The 21,854-nt window shown below is 32.7% G+C and overlaps 2 protein-coding genes across 2 annotated transcripts in view; one reads left to right on the top strand and one right to left on the bottom strand.

Moving 5' to 3' along the window:
• Nucleotides 1–2,821: 2,821 nt before the first annotated feature.
• Nucleotides 2,822–4,712, top strand: LOC136976799 (peptidyl-prolyl cis-trans isomerase D-like). The gene has a single exon (XM_067272169.1). It carries the CDS (start codon nucleotides 2,889–2,891, stop codon nucleotides 3,996–3,998), a length of 1,110 nt encoding a protein of 369 aa, XP_067128270.1. The 5' UTR covers nucleotides 2,822–2,888; the 3' UTR covers nucleotides 3,999–4,712.
• Nucleotides 4,713–6,152: 1,440 nt separating this feature from the next.
• LOC136976798 (BUD13 homolog) overlaps nucleotides 6,153–21,854 on the bottom strand; it is a 39,859-nt gene continuing 24,157 nt past the window's right edge. Inside the window, exons 7-8 of the mRNA XM_067272168.1 lie at nucleotides 15,073–15,236; nucleotides 6,153–6,611 (exon numbers count right to left, since the gene is read on the bottom strand). Coding sequence (XP_067128269.1) covers nucleotides 6,433–6,611; nucleotides 15,073–15,236 — 343 coding nt within the window. The 3' untranslated portion in view covers nucleotides 6,153–6,432. The remainder of the gene's footprint in view (nucleotides 6,612–15,072; nucleotides 15,237–21,854) is intronic.

Here is a 21,854-nt window from a genome sequence, read left to right as displayed (position 1 = left end):
GATGCCTTTAAAAAGAAGTTAATACTGTTCAATAAAGGAATACAAGAAAACAACTATATGTTCCATTCTTTATCAGATTTTATCAATTCAGGAGATCTGGATATAAAATACATAAATCATATGGTCTGTGAACATCTGCAAGCACTTTTTTGTGCATTCAACGAACATTATCCACCTGAAGAAGATCGACGAATAGGAAATACGTGGATTATTAATCCGTTTGTTGATCAGCAAACTAATAGATTGAACGACTTTGAACAGAAAAAAACTAATCGAATTAAGTTCAGTCTTGGGATTAAAAACATTGCTTAAATCAATGCCCATAACATAGTTTTGGATTAAAGTTAAAACTGAATATCCAGTTTTACATGAAAAAGCAGTTAGGATGTTACTACCTTTTTCAACAACGTACTTATGTGAATCAATGTTTTCAGCAATGGCAATGATAAAATTGAAACAACGAAATCGTTTGTGTTAGTTCCGCCTTACGCCTTGCAGTCACCACCTTAAATCTATGATTTGAATGATCTTACTAGCAAAAAAGAAAAGCAGCGATCACATTGATTTGTATACTAATGTACTGGTAAATAAATAAGAAATATTTATTGCTCAATGTAGTTTGCAGTTTTTTTTACAACAGAGAATTTTTTAAATTAAAAATAATATCGTCACCGATCCGCGTAAAAAAAGCAGATATTTTCCGGTCCGCGATGAGTTTTGGGTTGAGAAACACGGAGCTAGTGAATGGTAGCAATGTGAGGCTCACCACATGTTCCAAATCATTCACTAAACGAGCTTAAGAACGTTTATTATAGAAAGGAATTTGTTGAGTAAAACTTGTCGCGATGATAATAAACGAGATAAGTCTGGAGGAAGAATCGAACACGTGTTGGAACTGGGCATTGAACCTTGACTCTGATGTTCGTAGAACTGATAAAATTTTGAAAAACCGGGGAATAATAATCAATAATATCAATAAATTCGGACGAATATTTTTTAACTGTCGAGTCTGTCTCGGTATTCTTCACACCCACATACGAATCTACACCTCTCTTCCGTCCTGACTTTGTTCACAGTTCGGCAACCGCATATCTGCTTGCCTTTCTTCAGGCTTAAAACAGTATGGACAGGGTCTTGATATTTAGGATAAAACGACTCTGGTATAGGTTTTTCCTATTACTCCTAAAAGCAATAGCTCATATTAGAGTAACAGGAGCGCTATTAGGAATTAATTTTTTCGTTCTTTTTCTGTGTTTTATGCCTCAAATAATATACTTCTCGATAAACATACTCATTAGAGGTTGTAGTTTGAGAATTTCCTGCTGATGAACTGCTCTCGCATCTGTCCAGACAAGAAATTAATTGCATTCCGCATGTATTTCCATGTGATGATTCAGTTACTAAAAAAGAAACAAAATTAATCGACTATATAAATTCTGTTTTATAAATGTCATGGGAAAGTTTACCTTTTGTATCAATATGTGGTAATTTAACTGGCTTGTGTTGTAATGATTTAGATTTGATTACTATTTCTCGTTTTGATAATGAAGTTTTTAGTAGGTAACTTTTTACATAAGTAAGGCACATTATGAAATTTAGTGGAAATAGATCAAATGTTAAATCCCACTTCCCACGAGGAATCTCAACATTACCGTGTATTGTGTGCTTAAATGTTTTCAAATGTGCCTGCCATTAAAATAATGGTCGCATACACTCGACTTTGTTGTTAACTTTCGATCAAATCTCAGGATACCCTCTTCTGTGCCTAACAAGTGCAAGGATCGCTTCTTTCTTTCCGGCTCCGCCTCAATTCTATCGCGATACGACAAAGTTGCACGATATCCTAATTATTAGACGGCCGGATGGCAGAGCGGCGAAGACAGTAACCTACCGCTCTGAGAAACACGGGATCGAATCCGAACGGATAAAAAAAACCCTTAAAACTTAGCTTCGTAGTCTGATCGAGTGTGTTCCTCACAGTGGCGTAGCTAGCATGGGTGACACCCGGTGCGGATATCGTGGTGACACCCTTTTTAACTCTTTTTTTTTTGTAACTCTTTCCGCCCAGTGGGCACTAAGAGGGTCTCTTATAGCAAGCCCATTATGGGTTCGGCCAGGCCCACAATGGGGCGGCCGGGTGGTGAGGGACGGGGACCGACATATCCGGACGAACCACCCCCCGAAAAATTCCTGGGGATTTTTCGACCCGTCCGGATTCGATCTCGGGTCCCCCAGGGCGGCAGGCTGCTAACCTTGACCGCTCGGTCATCCGGCCGCGCCCCTTTTTAACTCTTTTATAAAGCACTGTTGAATTGTAATATCTTCGCACTCGAGCAACTTGAACGCTATATTGAATATGCGATGTTGCGACGTATAAGTTTAGATTTATAGAATAAATCATAGTAAGATTTTTAGCTGGTGCGAGCCCTCGTGGCGTCTCCTCGTAGCGAAGAAACTGTCATGGGAGGCGAGCCGTTAACCCTCTTTTTTTTTTTCTTTCTTTTTTTTTTTTTTTAGGTACAGGCCTACCGGGTGTCACCCCTACACGGATGACACCCAGGGCGGACTGCCCCCACCGCCCCACCCTAGCTACGCCTATGGTTCCTCACCTGGCTACTTCATTGTAACTTGGTCGAATCCATAACGGGATTGTTAAAAAGCCTAATTATTAATTCGCTTTATGAAGAATTCGATTATAAATAAAATATTTTTAAAATTAATACTTAAATTATAATGATATTTAATTTTAAAATATCGACAAATTAATTTAAAGTGAAAAAATTTTTAGTTTGATCTCTCAGTCCGGCAACACTTAACGGATTTCATTTTGATTAGTGCATTGAGCTGTTAAAGCTTCGTTTCTGGTTTTTTTCAGTTTTAAAACCGAAATGGAAACCACTTCTAGTGAATGCAATGCTCATCCTAAAGTTTACTTCGACATTAAAATCGGAGAAGAGAAGATCGGAAGAATTGTTTTCGAATTATTCACCGATATAGTACCAAAAACAGCAGAGAACTTCAGAGCTTTGTGCACGGGAGAAAAAGGAACTGGAAGCAAAGGAAAACCACTTCATTATAAAGGTTGCCGCTTTCATAGAATAATCAGGCAGTTTATGATACAAGGAGGAGATTTTACCAATGGCGATGGAACTGGTGGAGAAAGTATCTATGGTGAGAAATTCGAAGATGAAAACTTCCAACTAAAGCATGATAAGCCGGGACTTTTAAGCATGGCTAATGCTGGACCCAATACTAATGGTTCTCAGTTTTTCATCACGACCGTTCCGACTCCCCATCTGGATGGAAAGCACGTCATCTTCGGTTGCGTCTATAAAGGGATGAGCGTGGTCAAGGCGCTGGAACAGGTCGGCACGGGCCAGAACGACACTCCGACAGAGCATTGCATGATAGAAGACTGCGGCCAGTTCGCTCCCGGCGTCTCGGATTTCGGCCTGTGCGAGTGCGACGGCACCGAAGACGTGTATCCTCCTTTTCCAGACGATTCCGACCTGGACTTCACGCAGCTGGACGCCATTGTGCAGATCGCCAATGCCATCAAATCTTCTGGTAATATATACTTCAATAAGGAAGATTTTGTTGTCGCCAATTTGAAATATAAAAAGGCGCTCAGGTATCTCAACAGATTACACGAAGTTAACGATTTGAAAAAGGAAGAAGAGAAAAAATTGTCTTCGATAGTGTTACCGTGTATACTGAATAGTGCGGCCTGTAAAATTAAACTAAAACGGTACGATGCGGCCATCGAAGATTGCAACGAGGCCCTAGACATAGAATCGCAGAGTTCCAAAGCCCTCTTTCGACGCGGTCAGGCGTATCACGGCAGGAGGGATTACGAACGAAGTCTGGCGGATCTGCACGAAGCGCTACGGTTGACTCCTAACAATAAAGCTATTATTGCAGAAATTACTGCAGTTAAAGGTGAAATACAAGCTTATAAAGCCAAAGAAAAAAAGGCTTATGCAAAGTTATTTGCATAAACGTATGCACGTTCTTCTAACTCAATTAATGCATTTTTTGAAAAATTTAATCTTTTTAAAATGTCTATTAATTGATATTGTTATAGTAATATTGTGAATATATGCTTTGAAAATTTACACCGGCAAACAATTCGAAAAGATGTATGCAAAGAGAGAGATGACGGCGATGATAATTAAAACTTGCACGTATTCCAAATTACCGTATTTACTCTCATATAAGACGAGGTTTTTATTCATTTATCACAGCCTCAAATTCCTAGGTTGTCCTGTATGCGCGAAGGAAAGATTATTTGCATTTTTTATCGGATGCTTACCCTCTTGTATTTAAAAGCATGAGTATTTTATCTGGGCCAATTGAATTGTTATTGTATATTGTCAGGAGTAAAGGTGAATAGCAATAGGAAAAGCAAAGCTTTTGAATAGAATTTCAGATTGAAATTCCAAAATCACGGGAGAGCACAATATAAGTTTTAATTCATTCCTACATGAAAACAATGATTATTCGGAAATCAGAATTCAGAGAAACTCATAAGTGTAATCGACTGTTAAGAATTGGCAAAAAAAAAGTTCTCGATAGTCCAGCTTTACGTGAACAAATTATGTTGTCGATTTTACAAGATTTTTTCTTAAAGTTTAAAATGCCAGTAATTTTTGTGGGACAATGTGTGCATTTGCATTCATTTGATATTCTACTTGTGATTAAACAAAATAAAATTAGAACTGTATTAATAAATCTAATTTTCTTTATTTTGATATTTAAAGTCACACTTCGTCATACATGCGAGTAAATACGGTAGTTGTAAATTTTTTATGTTAAAATTTTATATTGAATGGCACATTGATAGATAAACCTATTTTAAATTATTAGATTTATATTCTAAATATGTAAAAATCAAATGGAACTGATGTAGAATATGAAAATATAAAAGAAAAAATATATATATTTGTTCTCTTCCAAATATTTTTAAATAGTTTTCATATTGAATATAAAATAATAGATAAATAAAATAGTTTGTGAATGAAGTTAGAGAATGCTTCCAATTTTTTTGTTAATATGCTTATTTGTTGCCTGATAAAGCTGCTGTAGGTTGCTTTAAGCAATTTTCACTTTAGAAAGAAAACTATTATTGCTTTATTTGTAAATAAGTTTATATTATTACTAATTTCTGAGTAAATTATTATAAAGCATCTAATGATTTGTAAATTTTTGACTGGAAAACATTACAAATTTCCCATTTTTGTGTAGCCATATAAATTATTTAAGTTTTGTCTTCAGTATATCCAAATTTTAATTTAGCCATAGTGCAATAAAGTGGAAATTGCTATTATCTTTTAATACAAAGCTTTATCGGGCAATATTTAATTTATCTGCAATATAATTTGATTTTTTTTCAATGATGTCGACATTAATGGTTACCTGAAAATTGTCTTAATTTAGTGTTTCCAAAATATCCTTTGTCATGTCTTACAAATGATAATTTTTGGTTTAACTTTCTGAATGGTTTTATCCACAAAATATAGTAAAGATTATATAAATTTATTTAATGTCTGTTTTTCATAATTAAAATTTATAGTTCTTGCATCTTTAAACATTGTGTTATTCAGATAACAATCAAATTTCCCTATAAAATTTGATTGTTATGTTTTCCAGCGGCACAGTAATTTTAAGAGTAACTTATAATGTTTATATAATTGAAACATTTCATAGTTAATTTTTATATATAAAATGATCTGTCTTAAATTTTAAAAGTATATTTATGGAAAGTTGTTGTAAATGATCGAAATATTATTTGAATTGGCCTGTAAAATTTTAAAAATTAATCACGATTTCATTTTTAAGAGAGATTCGAAAACAATAATTGATTAAAATATTTACAAGAAATGAAAATTTATTAAACTAGTTTTAATTTTGTTTTGAAGTGTATTTGTTGTAAAGTAAAAAAAAATATAGGCCTATATGAAGAAATATTTTTACATTATGCAAAAACTATATACAAATTAGAAAAGTTTATAAATTACACATCTAAATTATTTTCCCTTAACACATAAGACAATAGTGAGTAATTGTTTACATGCTTATCTGTTGGATGATCTCATTTATTAGAATTTGTGCATGAGGTGGTGACATTGTGATAAAATTCACAATTATAAAATTTAAAACATTTTATTAAAATATATATCTTTCAAAAATGCTGTTAGATATATACATTGCACAATTCAATGTACATTTGTTTACATAAAACAGTGCTTTTATTTTATGATGTTCAAATCTTTGTCATACAAATGGCAAAGAACTTTAAAAGAAAAGAAATGAACATTTTCAACTGATGACACAGATGATGATACAAAATGTTTTGCTTTGTACAAATTTACATCAAATCTTTCTTTTATATTATGAAGAAATTTCTTTTATTATTATTATTTTTTTTAAATTTTACATATCTTCAACACTCCATTTATAGGCAAGTTCTTCGAAAGCCTTTCTCTGTGCAATATTATCGAAATATTTCTTCTCGAAACCGTTTGATCGATCTACGCCATCCCATCTGTGACCGGGATTAATATTGAATCTGTTAGGTGGTGCGGGTGGACCTTTATAAGCTTGAACATTTTCTGAAAAACAAATAAAATAATCATCATTTTACCAAGCAATTCTTTCAAATTTTTAAAATGTATTTTTTGATTTTGTTAAATTTTACAAAGGAAACTGATCTCTATACATGCAATTGTAAATATTTTGAAAATTACCATGAAAATATGAAAAAATTTAAAAGTATATCAGACTTCTAATATAATCTGTTCATAGTATTGCACCAAATAATCAATTAGTTAAATTCATAAATTTAGTCTTAATTTATTATTATAAGTAGATGTGTTCAATATTAGTTTTATTAATTGTTTAATAAAATTTAAAATGTAATAATTAAATATAGAATGATCTTCAAACAAGAATATAAAACTACATGAATATATTACTAATTACATAATTCATATATTTTGAAAGTTAGAATTCTGTTTACATCTGTTAAGTTTCCATTGCTTTTTGATGTTACTCATTCCATTACAGCCATAGTCTTTTTTAACATATATTCTCAGACAACCAAATGGCCAAGGTGGTTAAGGCACTCCGGAAGACTCTGAATCAAATCTAGGCAGTAAAAAACTCCAAGAATTTTTTGAGAAAGATTCCTTCCTCACCACCCAGTCATTCTCATTGTTGGTCTGACCAACCCTCAGCAAGGATAGGCATATATCTAGAATGTAATTTTAAAATATAGATAAGATCTTCATTTTTAATATTTTTCAATTAAAAAACCTTTATAGGATTTTAAATCTAATTTAAAATAGCATTCAATTTAATTTTTTTGGAATAATGCTAAGATGAAACTATACTGATTAAATATTGAAAACATTAGTTCCAGTATCATTGAACAGACCTCAAAATTACACATAAGGAGCCATAAATAATAATACATGCAGCTTATGAAATTATAATTTGTTGATTTATTTATGATATAGTCTTTTGTAAGTTAAATTATCATTTTACAACTGATATTTTAGTATAGGATTAAACCCACTAATATAGATTATTTATACAGAAATTATGAAATACAAATTTTTTTTTGTTACTTTTAATTTATTAAACAAATCAATTTTATCCATATTCATAGTCAAGGATCTACAGCAGTGATTCTTAACTGGTGTTCTACAGACTTGCCTCTGGTGTTCCATGAAAAATTTTTTTAATGTTTTATGCAAAATTTATTCTAATATACAACATATTACTTTATTCATAGACACTTTCATTGTTCTATTTTATTCAATACAATAGAGTTAATTAGTTTATTGCTTCATTTTTTCATGAGAATAGTAAACATGGAATTGCCTATCGAGTTTCAAATATATTGATGCTAATGATTCTTCTAATAAAACTCCATATCCTTGTAATAAAGCATATGGTGTTCCATGGTTTCAGAAAGGTTGAGAACCACCAATTTAGAGTAAAAATAAGTAATCATGTTTTAAAAGTAAAGTGATCCTTAACTCTTAATCCTCAGTTGTGACCTCACAGACAGCAGTCTTCGTCAGGTTCGTTGATCATGGAATGCGAAAAGAATCGAACGCTGTTCTATTTTATTCAATACAATAGAGTTAATTAGTTTATTGCTTCATTTTTTCATGAGAATAGTAAACATGGAATTGCCTATCGAGTTTCAAATATATTGATGCTAATGATTCTTCTAATAAAACTCCATATCCTTGTAATAAAGCATATGGTGTTCCATGGTTTCAGAAAGGTTGAGAACCACCAATTTAGAGTAAAAATAAGTAATCATGTTTTAAAAGTAAAGTGATCCTCTAACTCTTAATCCTCAGTTGTGACCTTACAGACAGCAGGCCAATAAGCAGGGGATGCCCACAAGAATCCCGCTGTGGGCCGGGCCTTTGGAACCTGGCTTTTGACGACTAACTATACTCCTTCCCATGCAATGAAGATATAAGGATACAAGTATATGCAGATGACCTCCTGCTTTTGGTCATCCATAAAAACTGCAACCATTTGACAGATATTACAAATGACACTCTAAACTAAATCAGCAAGTGGAGCAGGATCTACAAACTTCCTATTAATTACGAGAAATGCAGAGCACTGGTGCTCACTAGGAAAAATAAATGAAGTCATCTTCAGCACACGCCAGGCATTTTCATCAATAATAACAAAATAAAGATGGACCAGGAACTGAAATATTTAGGATTACTCTTCGACGAGTGTCTAAACTGGTATCATCATGTGGATATGCTCCAAAAGAACATTAAAGAAAAGAGTAACATTTTAACATGGATCACTGGTAAGCAGTGGGGTATAAACCCCAAAAATTACCATCTTATTTACAAGGCAGCAATTGAACCAGCCATCCTGTATGCAATACTGGTTTGGCACAATGCACTTAACTCCTCTCACTCCAGAGGAGTTTTGCTATCAAAATTTGTAACAGCAGCAACAAATGCACTCTTTGTGATGGCAAAAATGACTCTGTTCACATCCCTGGCAAGAATATGGCTTGGTGCTGGTCCCTAATCAAAAGAGACTTCAGCAACTGGACAGACAAAAATATTAAGAATTCAATCACCATCAATGGCCTTCCTGAAGGCTGTCAGGAACTGATCAACAAAATCAAGACCTTTGGAATGGACAGAAACTTAATGAACAACGAATTTCAACACCACCCATCAAAAATAAATAATTACAAGGGAAACACTGACTTTAGTGCAACTTCTAACACATATTTAAACTGGTTTGCTTACACCAATGCCTCCAAGAGTGACATCAGTACAGAATCAGGGTTGTTATATAAAACAGGAGAGAACAGAAAACCTACCAAGCCCACCTCAGATTGGTGGCCCACTGTATGGTGGTACAGGCTGAACTATGGGCCATTCACAGAGCTCTTCATCATATCCAAAGCAACAGTAACTACTACAAAGGAAACATTAGTATATTCACAGACAGTAAGGTTGCTCTTAACATTCTAAATCGCCAAAGGAACCCCTCATCCTAGCTGCAGAAGTGATTAAGACTATGTAAAAGCTTTAATCTACAGTTCAACTGGATCCCAGCTCATAAGGGCAATGAGTTATCTGACAAACTTGCCATGTTGGCTTGTAAATTGCTTTCAAATCATACTTATTCAAGGCTCTCTGCAAGGCTCTCCACATTAAAACAACAACTTAATCAAATAGCTACTGAACAGTAGCAAAAGTAGTGGGATGAAGCAGATACTGGGAGACTCTGCCATAGCTTCATTCCTTCTATTAGTTATCTTAAAAGTATTAAGTACTTCAGTCTGGACACCAAGGTTACCCAGTGCCTCACTGGGCACGGAAACTTTGCTTCTTATTAACACCATTTCAGCAAAGAAATCGAAGACAAGTGTGACTTAGACAGGGAAAGTGAAGATGATGCCATGCACTTCATGTTCACCTGCAACAAATTTGAAGACCAACACAACAAACTTTTCCAAGAATGTCTTTGGGCTAGGCTAAACTGACCCCCCAACCCTGTTGACTTAATTAAAAATAAACACTTATTGAGTAAACTCACAGACTTCATTCACAAAATGAAAAAACTGAAGCAATGATCGGTACCAGCCAGCAAGATATGAATACGACATAACCAACAGTGCAGCTGCATGTAATTGGGCTACATATGGCACAACTGTTTCCCTATCAATTGTGTATTTATATTGGCTTTGGTTGCTGTCTGTAATTTGTTACTGGTTCAAGTTTTTATTGTACATATTACCATGATCATATTTTGTCTATACTTTAATTGGTATTTTGTTATCTTTTGTCCTCTCTTGTACATATCCACTGCAATGCTTTGCAGCATGCGATGAATTTGTAATACTATCATATAAGCTATTCTGTACCTGTTCAATTTTATGTAATCACTTATCAGTATTGTACCTTTAGTGTGTTTCATCTGTGGGTAATACCCTACATTTATTCATGTACTGCAGTGTCACTACTACTGTACAACTATACATAGTTTTTACCATTGTATACTGTATTTTCAATGTTTCTTTTTACATTTATTAATTAGGCAAAGCAGGCTCCCATGGTTCCCATACTCATCTTCAATCTTTCCCTATCTACTTTCCCTCCCTAAGCACTATCTCTTCCTCTTCTTACTTCCACTTCGCAACTACTATTTCCATAGAGGTAAAGTCAGTTTCTAAACAGATAATCTCTCTACTCTTTTTTAATTAATAAATAAATAAATCCTCAATTGTGAATAAGACTGCAAGATGAACAATACTCAGGATAAGTTAAGTACTGGTAACATATTACAAATATTGTAAATATGCACAACTTTCAATATGTTCCTATCCAAATTACTAAAATACGGCAAATATCCCAAATGAATTATCAAACTACATGACTTTGTCTAAATTTTGGCTGAAATTGCATTAGTTCATAGTTAACGAAGCAGGAATGAATAATGAAAACATTCATATATCGATATGAAATAATCCATACCAAATAGCGGTTTTCTTATGTAATGGAAACTGTAAAAAAATATAATCCTGTACCATAAAAAGAATCCAAATAGAATTATATAAATAATTGTAAAAACTAACACATGATTTTATACAATTAAAAAAATAAAATAATTCTATTTTAAAAGTTGTTATTGTATTAAAAAACTTGTTATTAAATAATATAAAACTTTTTCATTCTGTCATTATTGAAGTTATTTACAGTACAAAGAAAAATGATTAATAATTCAATAATGAATTAAGAATTTGCTGTATATATTAATTCGAAATGATTATTGTTACTGTTGTAAATGTACTTAAGACAATAATGTCAAAAGAAATTTTTTTCATTCCTATTAAATTTATCAATATAATAATAATATTTTTTGGTCTTCATGCATAATTTTAAATAGGCATTTACGAAATTTTTATAAATATGTCTGGTTCATTAAACATCCAATATCATTAACTACACATTATTTTAATAAAAACTACTTTCAGAATATATTAGTTTATGTAACATTTTTTTAAGAAATATGTTTAACACATTAACCACCACAAGGTACCACGTATGATTCAACAGAAGTTTCCTCTGGTGCTTCAAGATATAAGGTATGTGCCTTAACAACTGATTACACAATATACTCTGTGGACTACCAATATTACCTCAAAACATTTCTATAAATGTATAGTACACAAAACTTCTGATTATCCATGTGCAGATTTCTATCTGCATTGTCAAAATATTAGAATTACTGTAAAATCACAATGTATCATAAGCAATGTCCGGCTTTTCTTTCATCCCTCAACTGTCAATTCTAAAGGACAGAAGTGAGGTAAGTCATTAGCCGTGGAATACTATTTTGCAGTAGGCAAAGTTTAAGCTATAAACAGTAATTTCAAAAAATATATCCCACTAGCCCTAAAATTAAAACAATAATTTTAAAATATGTAACAATTATACATAGAAATGTAAAATTTAAATTTCCACATGACATTTTTGAAAACAGAAGAAATCTACATTTTATGTTTATTGACTAAATATGCATTTCAGCTTAACATGTTGACTGCCAACTACGAGATGACTTGTAGTTACCGTTCCTGCCTAGGACGCCACCTACAAGTTATATCGTAGTTTGTTTCCTTGCCATATTTGTGCAGCTACGACATAATTCGTAGTATATCAGTGTAAATATGAATAGATAGCTTCAGGGGCAAGAACAAAAAATCAAGTTTGGCTTACATGAACAGAACATTTATTAATAAATGAACAGAAAAATATAATCATAAAAAGTTTATTCAAAATCGAAAGCAAAATGATATTTTTATTGTTTGTGATAATTTTTAAAACAATCTTCTATGCAAAGGGCTGGTTCTCTGGACAGATTGGACAGAAATAACGTGTTTCTTGGCGTTTTTTAGCTTTGGTACAAATTCGACATGGCTTTGTCGGATGTTGTTTTTTCTGAGTAGGTGGGATACTCTGTAAATAGTGAAGCTCTTGCAATCTAATTTTTTTTTGAAACTGGTTGAATCTCTTCTCCAATCAATGCTTTGACGAATGCTTCTCTAAACTTTATAAGTTTTATTTTAGAAGAAGTTGCTTTTTGAAACAGTTTGTGCGCATTATGTATATATATTTCTATAATATGTAATGCAACCTTTTTGGGCCATCTAATAGTCTTTCTTAGAGCTGTGTAGTACGATAGCATTTGATCTGATCGGTCAATGCCAGACATTCCATGATTATAATCTCGAATTATATTCGGTTTCATCGAACATTTTCCATTGCGATTGAACACCTCTACCATTTCAACAACGTGCATGTTTGAAATGGTAAGGACTTCTCGTTTGTCTTTCCATTTACATACAGTAACAGGACCATTTCGTTGCCAAATAATCTCCCCCTTTTTCAGTTTTCGATTTACCACATCTCTGGGATTCCCCTTTCTGTTATTTCGCAGAGTTCAACACACACAAGTTTTTCGTGTAGTCAGTAATTTCCAAGAGCAACAGAATTATAAAAATTATCCATGTATACGGTATATCCCTTATCAAGATAGTCTTCAAGTAAGTGTAAGACATCAGTAGTGTGGCCTAAATTACTGTCAATTCCTTCAGATTTTCCGCTGTAAATTGATATTTTCATAACAATACCATCGGATTCACATAGTTCATACAGTTTGACACTGTATTTGTGTTTTTTATTTTTTATGTACTGGCAAAAATGCAATCTTCCATGCCACAACATCATTGATTCATCGATACACATATTTTTATCAGGCACATAGTTTTGGTGCATAATATTATTGAAATGAGTTAGTATAGGTCTTACCTTATATAATCTGTCAGAAGATGGTATTGAGCTATCAACTAAATGAAAATAACGCAGTAACAATTGGAATTTATTTCGACTCATATGTGGTAGCCAAAACATTATATTATACAATTTGTTTGTGCTCCAGTAATGTTCTATTGAAAGAAAAGAACAAGGGCCCATTTGTAATACAAGTCCAATAAAAACTTTCATTTCTGCAGTGCTGACGTCTTTCCACTGTGATACCCCTTTTAGATTTTTTTATTTCTTTGTTTTGCAATTTCTTGTGCAGCATACAAATTGGTTTGTTCAACCAGTAATGCAAGAAATTCTTCCGAAAAAAATAAGTCTACCAGCATTTGCACTGTAAGATTTGTTGTATCCAATTTCAAACCAACATTTTCTTGGAAAATAAATAGTTCAGGATTTTGTTGAGTTTCTGTCCACAAATTATCGTTTGGATTTGATGTGGTTTCTTGAGACGCATCGTCATTGCCTTCAGGTTCGGGAATAGTCTCATCTTCGGGTTCGGAGACGACGTCATTATCACTGTCCTCACTTGAATCCTCAGATGGTACATAATCGCTACTGTCGTTACCATCCTCACCAAAAATGTTGTCGGATTTTGAATCACTTAGATTAGTGTAGTAATCAAGTTGTTTTTTAGTCAGTGGTCTTTTCTTATCCATATTGGGATATTTATAATTTGATTACAAAAATAAATAAAAAATAACACTCAAAAAAGACGTAAATGTGATGTGCTCACCTCTATATCCGATTTATTACTAATGAATTTAGACGCACATCTCTGATTGGCTGTAGCAAAGTGACAGGACGAATCATGTCTGTGCACTAATTAACTCGTAGTTTGGCTTTAGCGAAGAGCTTTCTGTTACATAAGCCAACTATGAGATAATTCGTAATACCTTTATTTTAAGAAAAACACATTCTATATGCTTTTTGATTATTACTATGTACTCTGATTAGAGTTTTTAATAATATAATATAATTAAATTAAGTTGGCGTTTTACAACAGAATCCCGAAAAGTCACGTAGCAGTCAACGTGTTAATAGTTTAGAGGGACATTTCAAATTATCCGTGTTTTCCATGCATACCCAGATAATTGGGAGTTTAATATACTTTAACTTTTCTTTAGCCTAGCAAACCAAAGTTTATTTTTAGCCAGTAGCGTAATGAGGGGGGGGCATGAAGGTAATAGTAACTATTCGTAATATATTATAGATATTTTAAAGTAGGTACTACATTCTATTATTATTTGTATTATATTCTTATTATGAGTAAATTCTATATATTATATTACTATATGTATTTCTGGAGGGGGGCGCCAATAAAGTGTCATGCCCTGGGTGCCAGTTATGTTCGTTACATCACTGTTTTTAGCATATGATTTTTTAATTTTTTTATGTTTATGCAATGTATATATGTATATTGCCTGTACATATAAATTCATTCATCTAAGTCTTGAGGCATGTATAGTGTACCTTGAATATAACTTTCAAAATTAGCAAACATATTTAAAAACAAAAAAAAAATCAACTCAATAAGCAAATTTGAATTTTCTGAAACGAAAAGAACATAATTCTATAGAACAAAGAGAATGGCCCAGAGAACATGAACATTTTTTCAATGGTGGCAGTTACCATGTTAACATAACAGAAAACTAAGCATTCATTGATTAAATAATATGAATCATACCAGTAGTTTCATCTTGATTCTTTAATTGTTTTTTCCTGATGTAGGCCAACATTGGATCACCTTCCCTTAATATGCTTTTCAGATGATCTTCAAGTTCAGGATCGTCTTTGTACCGTGCAAGAGCTGTTCCTTTAACCTCTGGTTCTGCATTATCTTCATCAATGCTATAATAAAAATAATGGTTCAAAAATTGTTCATTTCTTTAAAAATTATCAAGGGTAGTACAGTAACATTGCACCTTAATATGATTAATCTTTACTTAGCACACTAACAAAAATTTCCAATCCAAATTATTCAAACCCTAGAAGTCAAACTTTCACTTCTAGGGTTTGTTGACTTCTAGTACCTTTTGTTAGAATCACCTTTCCAACATCTACACAACTCTAGTGATAAAAACTTACTTGCGTGTAACATAACTCCTTAATTTACATGTAACATGCATTTAAAAAAAAAAAGGCAAAATGTCACTATCACTGTCCAAACCACTGTTGATGAGATTGGTCTCAAAAGATGTGCAAGAAGCTAAATCAAATGTCATTCCTCAGATGTTGATTCTCTTCAGTAGTGCTAGAGATATTTGCATATTTATTGAACAAATCAAATTCTTTTAAAAATTTTTGTGACAGTTTAGTGTCCTTTACTCAAACTTATGCAATCATGTTAAAAACTTGGTCCAAACATAATTTTATGATGAGATAAGATCACAAATCTCAGCACTATATCTAATTTTAGACAGTTAAAGTTCAAAATTTAACAAAATGTATTTGTTAACAATGAAATACAATAATTATGACACAAAATTTACAACAGTTTATAATTAGCAATTTTCCTTTAACGTTTAATTAACAGTAACATATAGAGTGATAGAACATTAAATGCAAATAAAATTTTTACTTGGTTCCAAACAAAATAAATTATTTTAGAGAGCAAAAGCAAAACAATTTAACAAACTTCTATCCAACAGAAAAATGCTTCTTAACTTCTAACTTACAATTGTAACTTTCTGAAAAATCAATCACATATTCATTGAAATGCTCTATCAAGTTTTAGCAGTTTCAAAGTTTTATCTTTAATGGTGGCTATTGAGCTGGACCCTAAAATGTTTCATGACATCCTTTTTATATACAAGGTGTGTTCCATAGTTTCAAGAAGTATTTTTTTAAAAACTAAATGAAAACACTTATTGCCACTTAAGATAGATCTTCAATACACAGGTATCCCTTGATTAACATGGTTAATTAATCCCTCAATGGTCTTGTGTATATCAAAGATACCATATGTGATTAACACGATTATATGAAGTAAAGACAGCACTGGTAAAGCCATTAATTAAAACTTCTGCCACATATATAAATGGATTGCCGCAATTAATTTTGTGCAATAATCAAATCCTCCATTAAGCGAGGGGTTTGATTAATGGGGCTAGAGCTGCCAGAAATAGTTCTGGAACTTGGATTTTGAAATTGGCTTTTATAGTTCTTATCACATTTTTTTCTATGACTTCCAATGTCTTTGAAACCTTTTTCCTTCAACACAGTTTTCAATTCGAGAAAAAAAGAACAAATAAGAGGAAGTCAAGCATGGTAAATGCAGAGGATGTTCGACCAATAGAGCTAGTGGAAAGAACGGTGAAACTAGATCGAGGGGTGATGCCAGGTAACAGAATCGGGCTACAAAGGCAGCACCAGTGTTGTTCCACCTAGTACTTTTGTATTAATCTAGTACTTTTTTATCTGTTCCAGTACCAAGATATCCAATACCATTTTCCTAGTACTATTCATGAAATCCTAATATCTTTCCTTTTGTGAAATCTAGAAATTAAGAACTAAAAATTTCTGAATTATTTCACTCCAGTTATAAACGACTTAATCAACAACATTCCATACCCGGGAAATTGTTGACCCTTGACTGGCAACGATCGTCCCCTAACTGTCAACAAGCCGTTATTCCTTCGGAGCAGGTAGATCATCTTGCACAATGGTTTATAGTTAGCGTCCGAACTAGTCGTTTATTTAAAGCCCGGGAACACCTATGGCCCAAATTGCGATCCGTTATCGATCACGTGACAGGTTTTCCCATCAAAAAAACTCATAAAAGACACTTCCTTCTCCCCCTAAAGAGCTCTCCGATCGTCTCTCCATTACGAAGTGCACTGCGTCGTCGACCGAACCTGAAAGTTTCTAAGTTTCTTAAGTTTTAAGTGCCATTGTCCAGTCTACGAATTCTAAGGTTCTACGTGCCATCGTCCCATTAACTGATTCTCCGTCATCCCGAAAATCATCGTCATTTCTGAGAGAATATTCGTCTATTACGGACTTGTTAAGAGGTATGAAAAATAATTGTAAACTCTCTCTCTCCGGACCCCTTTTTGTATACGAGGGTAAAATTGTAGTTTTGTTCGTTTCGCTTTTAATAAATCTTGTTTTGTTATAAAATGGTGTCTTTCTTGACTGTCGGCTTCGCCTTATCATCGACCCCATTCTTCCTCTCCTCCACTCGCGTCACGCGTAACGCGCCGTCGACGTAACAGCCATCCTGGACAAGTGAGTAGCCGGAAAAAGTGGTACGACACCTTCTTACCTCCCCGGGATCTCACACTTTCAATTTAGTACCTTTCAAAAACATTCATTTTTATTCTATATTTCTATATTATTTTACTTTACTTTGGCAGTAAATAGATGTTTTTATTGCTTCCTCATTCAAGTGCAGCAGTTGAATGTATTTTTTTTAAATTAAAGTTAATAAAAACTAAACTACAAAATCGAGTTCTTACTGATTCCAGTGAAGCACTGTTATTAGCAAAGGAGCTATTTAAAAGCAATGATGATAAAATGTTACACTTGGAAACCATCATCTGCTTCAACCATACAAAAACATTCTAGTGAGGAAGATTCTGATGATGATGATCTTACAAGTGATTTTTCAATGTGATAATTTTAAAGTTTAGTACTTCATATTCATTACTTTTGTTTCAACATTTTGTTCATTTGATTGTTGTTGAGAAATAATAGCATTCTTGCAATATATGAATTTATCCTGTATGAATTTTGTATGTTACATGTAACACTATATATATTTAATAAATAGAAATTTGATAAATTATATCAGGTCAGTCCATAAGTTCGTGCGTATTTTTATCTACAAAAAAAGCAGCAAAAGATTTTAATTAAATTTTATTTCAATCTATAATGTATTCACCATTATTTTGTACAATTTTTTGCCATCTCGATGGTAGCTTTTTAATCCCGTCTTCGTAAAATGATTTCAGTTTTGAATCAAAATATTCAGAAATAGCCTTTTTTCAGTGCAGACTAGTGCAGAGAGAGCATTGTCGTCGAAGTCGACGGATCTTCCCGTACGAGCCTTATCCTCCACACTAAAATCGTTGTTTCTAAATCTTTCAAACCACTTCTGCGCAGTCCTTGAACTAATTACGATTTGATTATGTACAGTATTTATTTTTTTGGCTGCATTTGTAGCATTCTCACCAAATAAAAAGTATAAAACGTGTCTTTTATATTCGTCGGTTACTTCCATTTTAACGAAAATAAACAACTGAAACGTTCACAATTCTGAACAGTATTATAGGAATGAGATCCAATTTAACACTTCGGTGTAAAAATTATCACATCAGACTGACATTTTTAACAGCAAAACAAGATTTTTCTCAAGGTCATAAAAATGCGCAAGGACTTATGGACTGACCTGATAAATTTATATATTATTTATAAGTATATATTTATATAATATATAATATGTACATACATTCAGCAGTTTACAGTCAAAGTAATGCCTGCATTAGTCAATACAGTCACTTAATGACTTATGACGAGGTTCAGTTTCGCAACTTCAGATGTAAGTCGAAATGGTCGTAAGTCGAGAAATGACTGTACTTAACAACAAAACAGTTAGCCATCTTACACAAGCACACGTGAAGGGTAACTAACTGCAGAACAAAACTAAAGATGACACAATCAATCACCAGAAGCATGCAAGATATATATGTATGATATATGATGAAAACTATAAAAAATTGATACATTTTAAAATATTTTTTTATGAAATTTTTTCATCGTAAGTGCAAATGGTCATAAGTCAAGGTGGTCATAACTTGAGAAGTGACTGTAGATCATTTTGCCTTAATGTATTGATTCTACACATATGTCGTATTATCGATATTAATATCAATTTAAAAAAAAATACTATTGCACATGGTTAACTTTGTACCTGGCAACACAGTAATATAGATAACACTACAATCGACCACACAACAGTTATTTTTTTAAAGTTTTGTGTGGCAGAAAGCTGTGGTTCATTATCACAAGAAGAAAACAAGCACTGCATTTCACTATGTATCCAACCCAAAGACAAATGTGTTTTCCCAAAGCAGTTTTCTTTGCCTGCATACAGGTGGCCCTCAACTCAGTTCCACTAGCTTTATAGGACATTGTGTTCAGCCAAATACTGGTTCACAGTCAGTGTCTTGTGACATGACACATTGTATTAAAGAAATGATGACTTGAACTGCCATTTTTGTGGATGCCTTCAGCAGTTTGTGGCCTTTTCTGACCATTTTCCTCACAAAAAAGTTCATTGCAACATATTGCACCTGTAGGTCCAACATTTTGGAGTGCAACACTGGCACTAAAGATGGTCTCTCTTCTTCCTGTCTCTCTGCCACCACACACAAACCACTAAGATAACATCTGATATGCAAACACACTAATGGCTAGACTATCACTGGAATGCAACATCTATCCACTTGCACTTTTCATTTTTTGTAAAAATATAATTTATTGACGAAATAAACGAAAAGCAAAGTAATTTGTTAAACGTTGTTTTTTTATATACTTATACAATGTATTACCGTCGGCCATGTGTTATATTTTATATTTACCTAAATTGTAATTTTTACGGAAAGTGGCGATAGCTCCAGAAGACGACTGGTCAACTGGTAGCGAACGACGGAAGAATAAACGAAAAGCAAAGTAATTTGTTAAACGTTGTTTTTATATACTTATACAATGTATTACCGTCGGCCATGTGTTATATTTTATATTTACCTAAATAATTTATTGATTACATCTTCTACATTGGGTATTGAAGCACAGCAACCAATGATTGGTTACAATGTATGCCACTCTGGCTACCTTGAAAAGCTTTACACAATGAATATTTATTGAAACTCTCTCATTTAATGGTCGCAAAGTTATAAGTGTTTATTTGCTTAATAAAAAAACCAGAAAATTTTTAAAACATTTACCTTATTTACAATGATTTTTTCTCTACCCTATCATTTAAAAAAAAAATCATTGGTGCCACAGTGATGAAATTGAAAAAATGATGGCAGGACCTACCTAAATGATATTTTTTTTGTAATGTGATATTGATTGGTCTAGATTCCTTAGTTGCAGACTAATTTGAAAACAGTAATATTTGGAAAAATGCACATTGTGAATAGCTCATTTCTGAGCTAATATAAATTTTACTAAGCTGCAATATAATTCATTTAAAAGAGCACAAAATTCAGCAATTTCATGTAAGACGATAAATTAAGACTCTCTACAACCAATAATTGGTTGTAGAGTATGGTTAAGCAATAAATAACTGGTGCGAAGTATGGCTAAGCAATAAATAGCAAATGTTTTCATAACCTCTTCTGGGTTCTTCCTCGGGTTTTCTTAATTCTAAATAAGATGGATCTTCAAAATCATTCAAGAATATAAAATTTGAACATAAAATCAAACAGTAAGATGAAGAGTTCGAATAATGGGAATTTATGCGCACGCTTTCCCTGTGACATCTTTAAATAAGATCAAACACTAAATATCGCTGTCAAGTAAAGTATGCCACACACATCTCTTCCCTAAAATTAATGCACATGGACTTGCATTAAGCCTTAAAAATCTAGACAGCCTCTAACCTCAAGGTGTTCTGTGTGTAGGGTAGTAATGATGATTTGGGCTCTAGGAAAGTCTGCTGTAATATCAGGGTCTGGAGAGTGCCGTGGTACTACTACTATGTAGTATATCTAATTTACACTCACGTATTCTGACACACATTGAATGTTTAGTAGACCCAATGTACACCATTTCCAGTACATCAGTATTTCACATATTTATTGGTTGTAGTGTCTTATTTTATCGTTATCCCAGTGTGGTATGCAGATATATATTCATGTAAAACATACTTGTATGACATTAAATTTGAATTTGCACAAAGTGCAAGTGTATAAGGAATATAACTTGTTTATTAAAAAACTGCTCAAGCAAAAAAACAAGAACATGCTTTAATGGAAAAAGATGTAAAAGTTTGGGATGAATAGTTTTCATTCAAATGAGCTGATGTCTGTCTTTTATGTCATTTAACTCTTGTATGTTGTGTATGTCATTAAATAAAATTTTTATTTCTTCATATTCATTTTCAACAGTTAAACCTACAGAGACTTTGTTTTTGCTAAACAAGAAATAATGTTGGACTACAAACTCAAGATTGAGTTTTAAAGTAAACACTTGGCTTTATTTCCATCTCCATCCAGATGACAAACGGCAAACTCCATCCAGAAAATATCAACTAAATGGAGATGGAAATAAGATTGAGTTTTAAAGTAAACACTTGGCTTTAAGTTCATAGTCCAACAAATTCATCAAACATGGTTTCAAAGACAACAAAAGAAATAATGTCACCTTTTTTAATCTCTTGTTTTATAAGATTTGAACTTAAGAAATAATAATTCTAATAATAATGATATGATAAAATAACAATAATTTTGTTAAAGGAAA

Source organism: Centruroides vittatus, unplaced genomic scaffold, assembly GCF_030686945.1.
Source record: "Centruroides vittatus isolate TY-2023 unplaced genomic scaffold, ASM3068694v2 contig_425, whole genome shotgun sequence".
NCBI lineage: Eukaryota > Metazoa > Arthropoda > Arachnida > Scorpiones > Buthidae > Centruroides > Centruroides vittatus.
This window is presented reverse-complemented; position numbering and strand designations above follow the sequence as displayed.

What these genes read in the sequence shown, in the direction of transcription:
- LOC136976799 (XM_067272169.1), top strand. Translation starts at nt 2,889, where the DNA reads ATGGAAACCACTTCTAGTGAATGCAATGCTCATCCTAAAGTTTACTTC.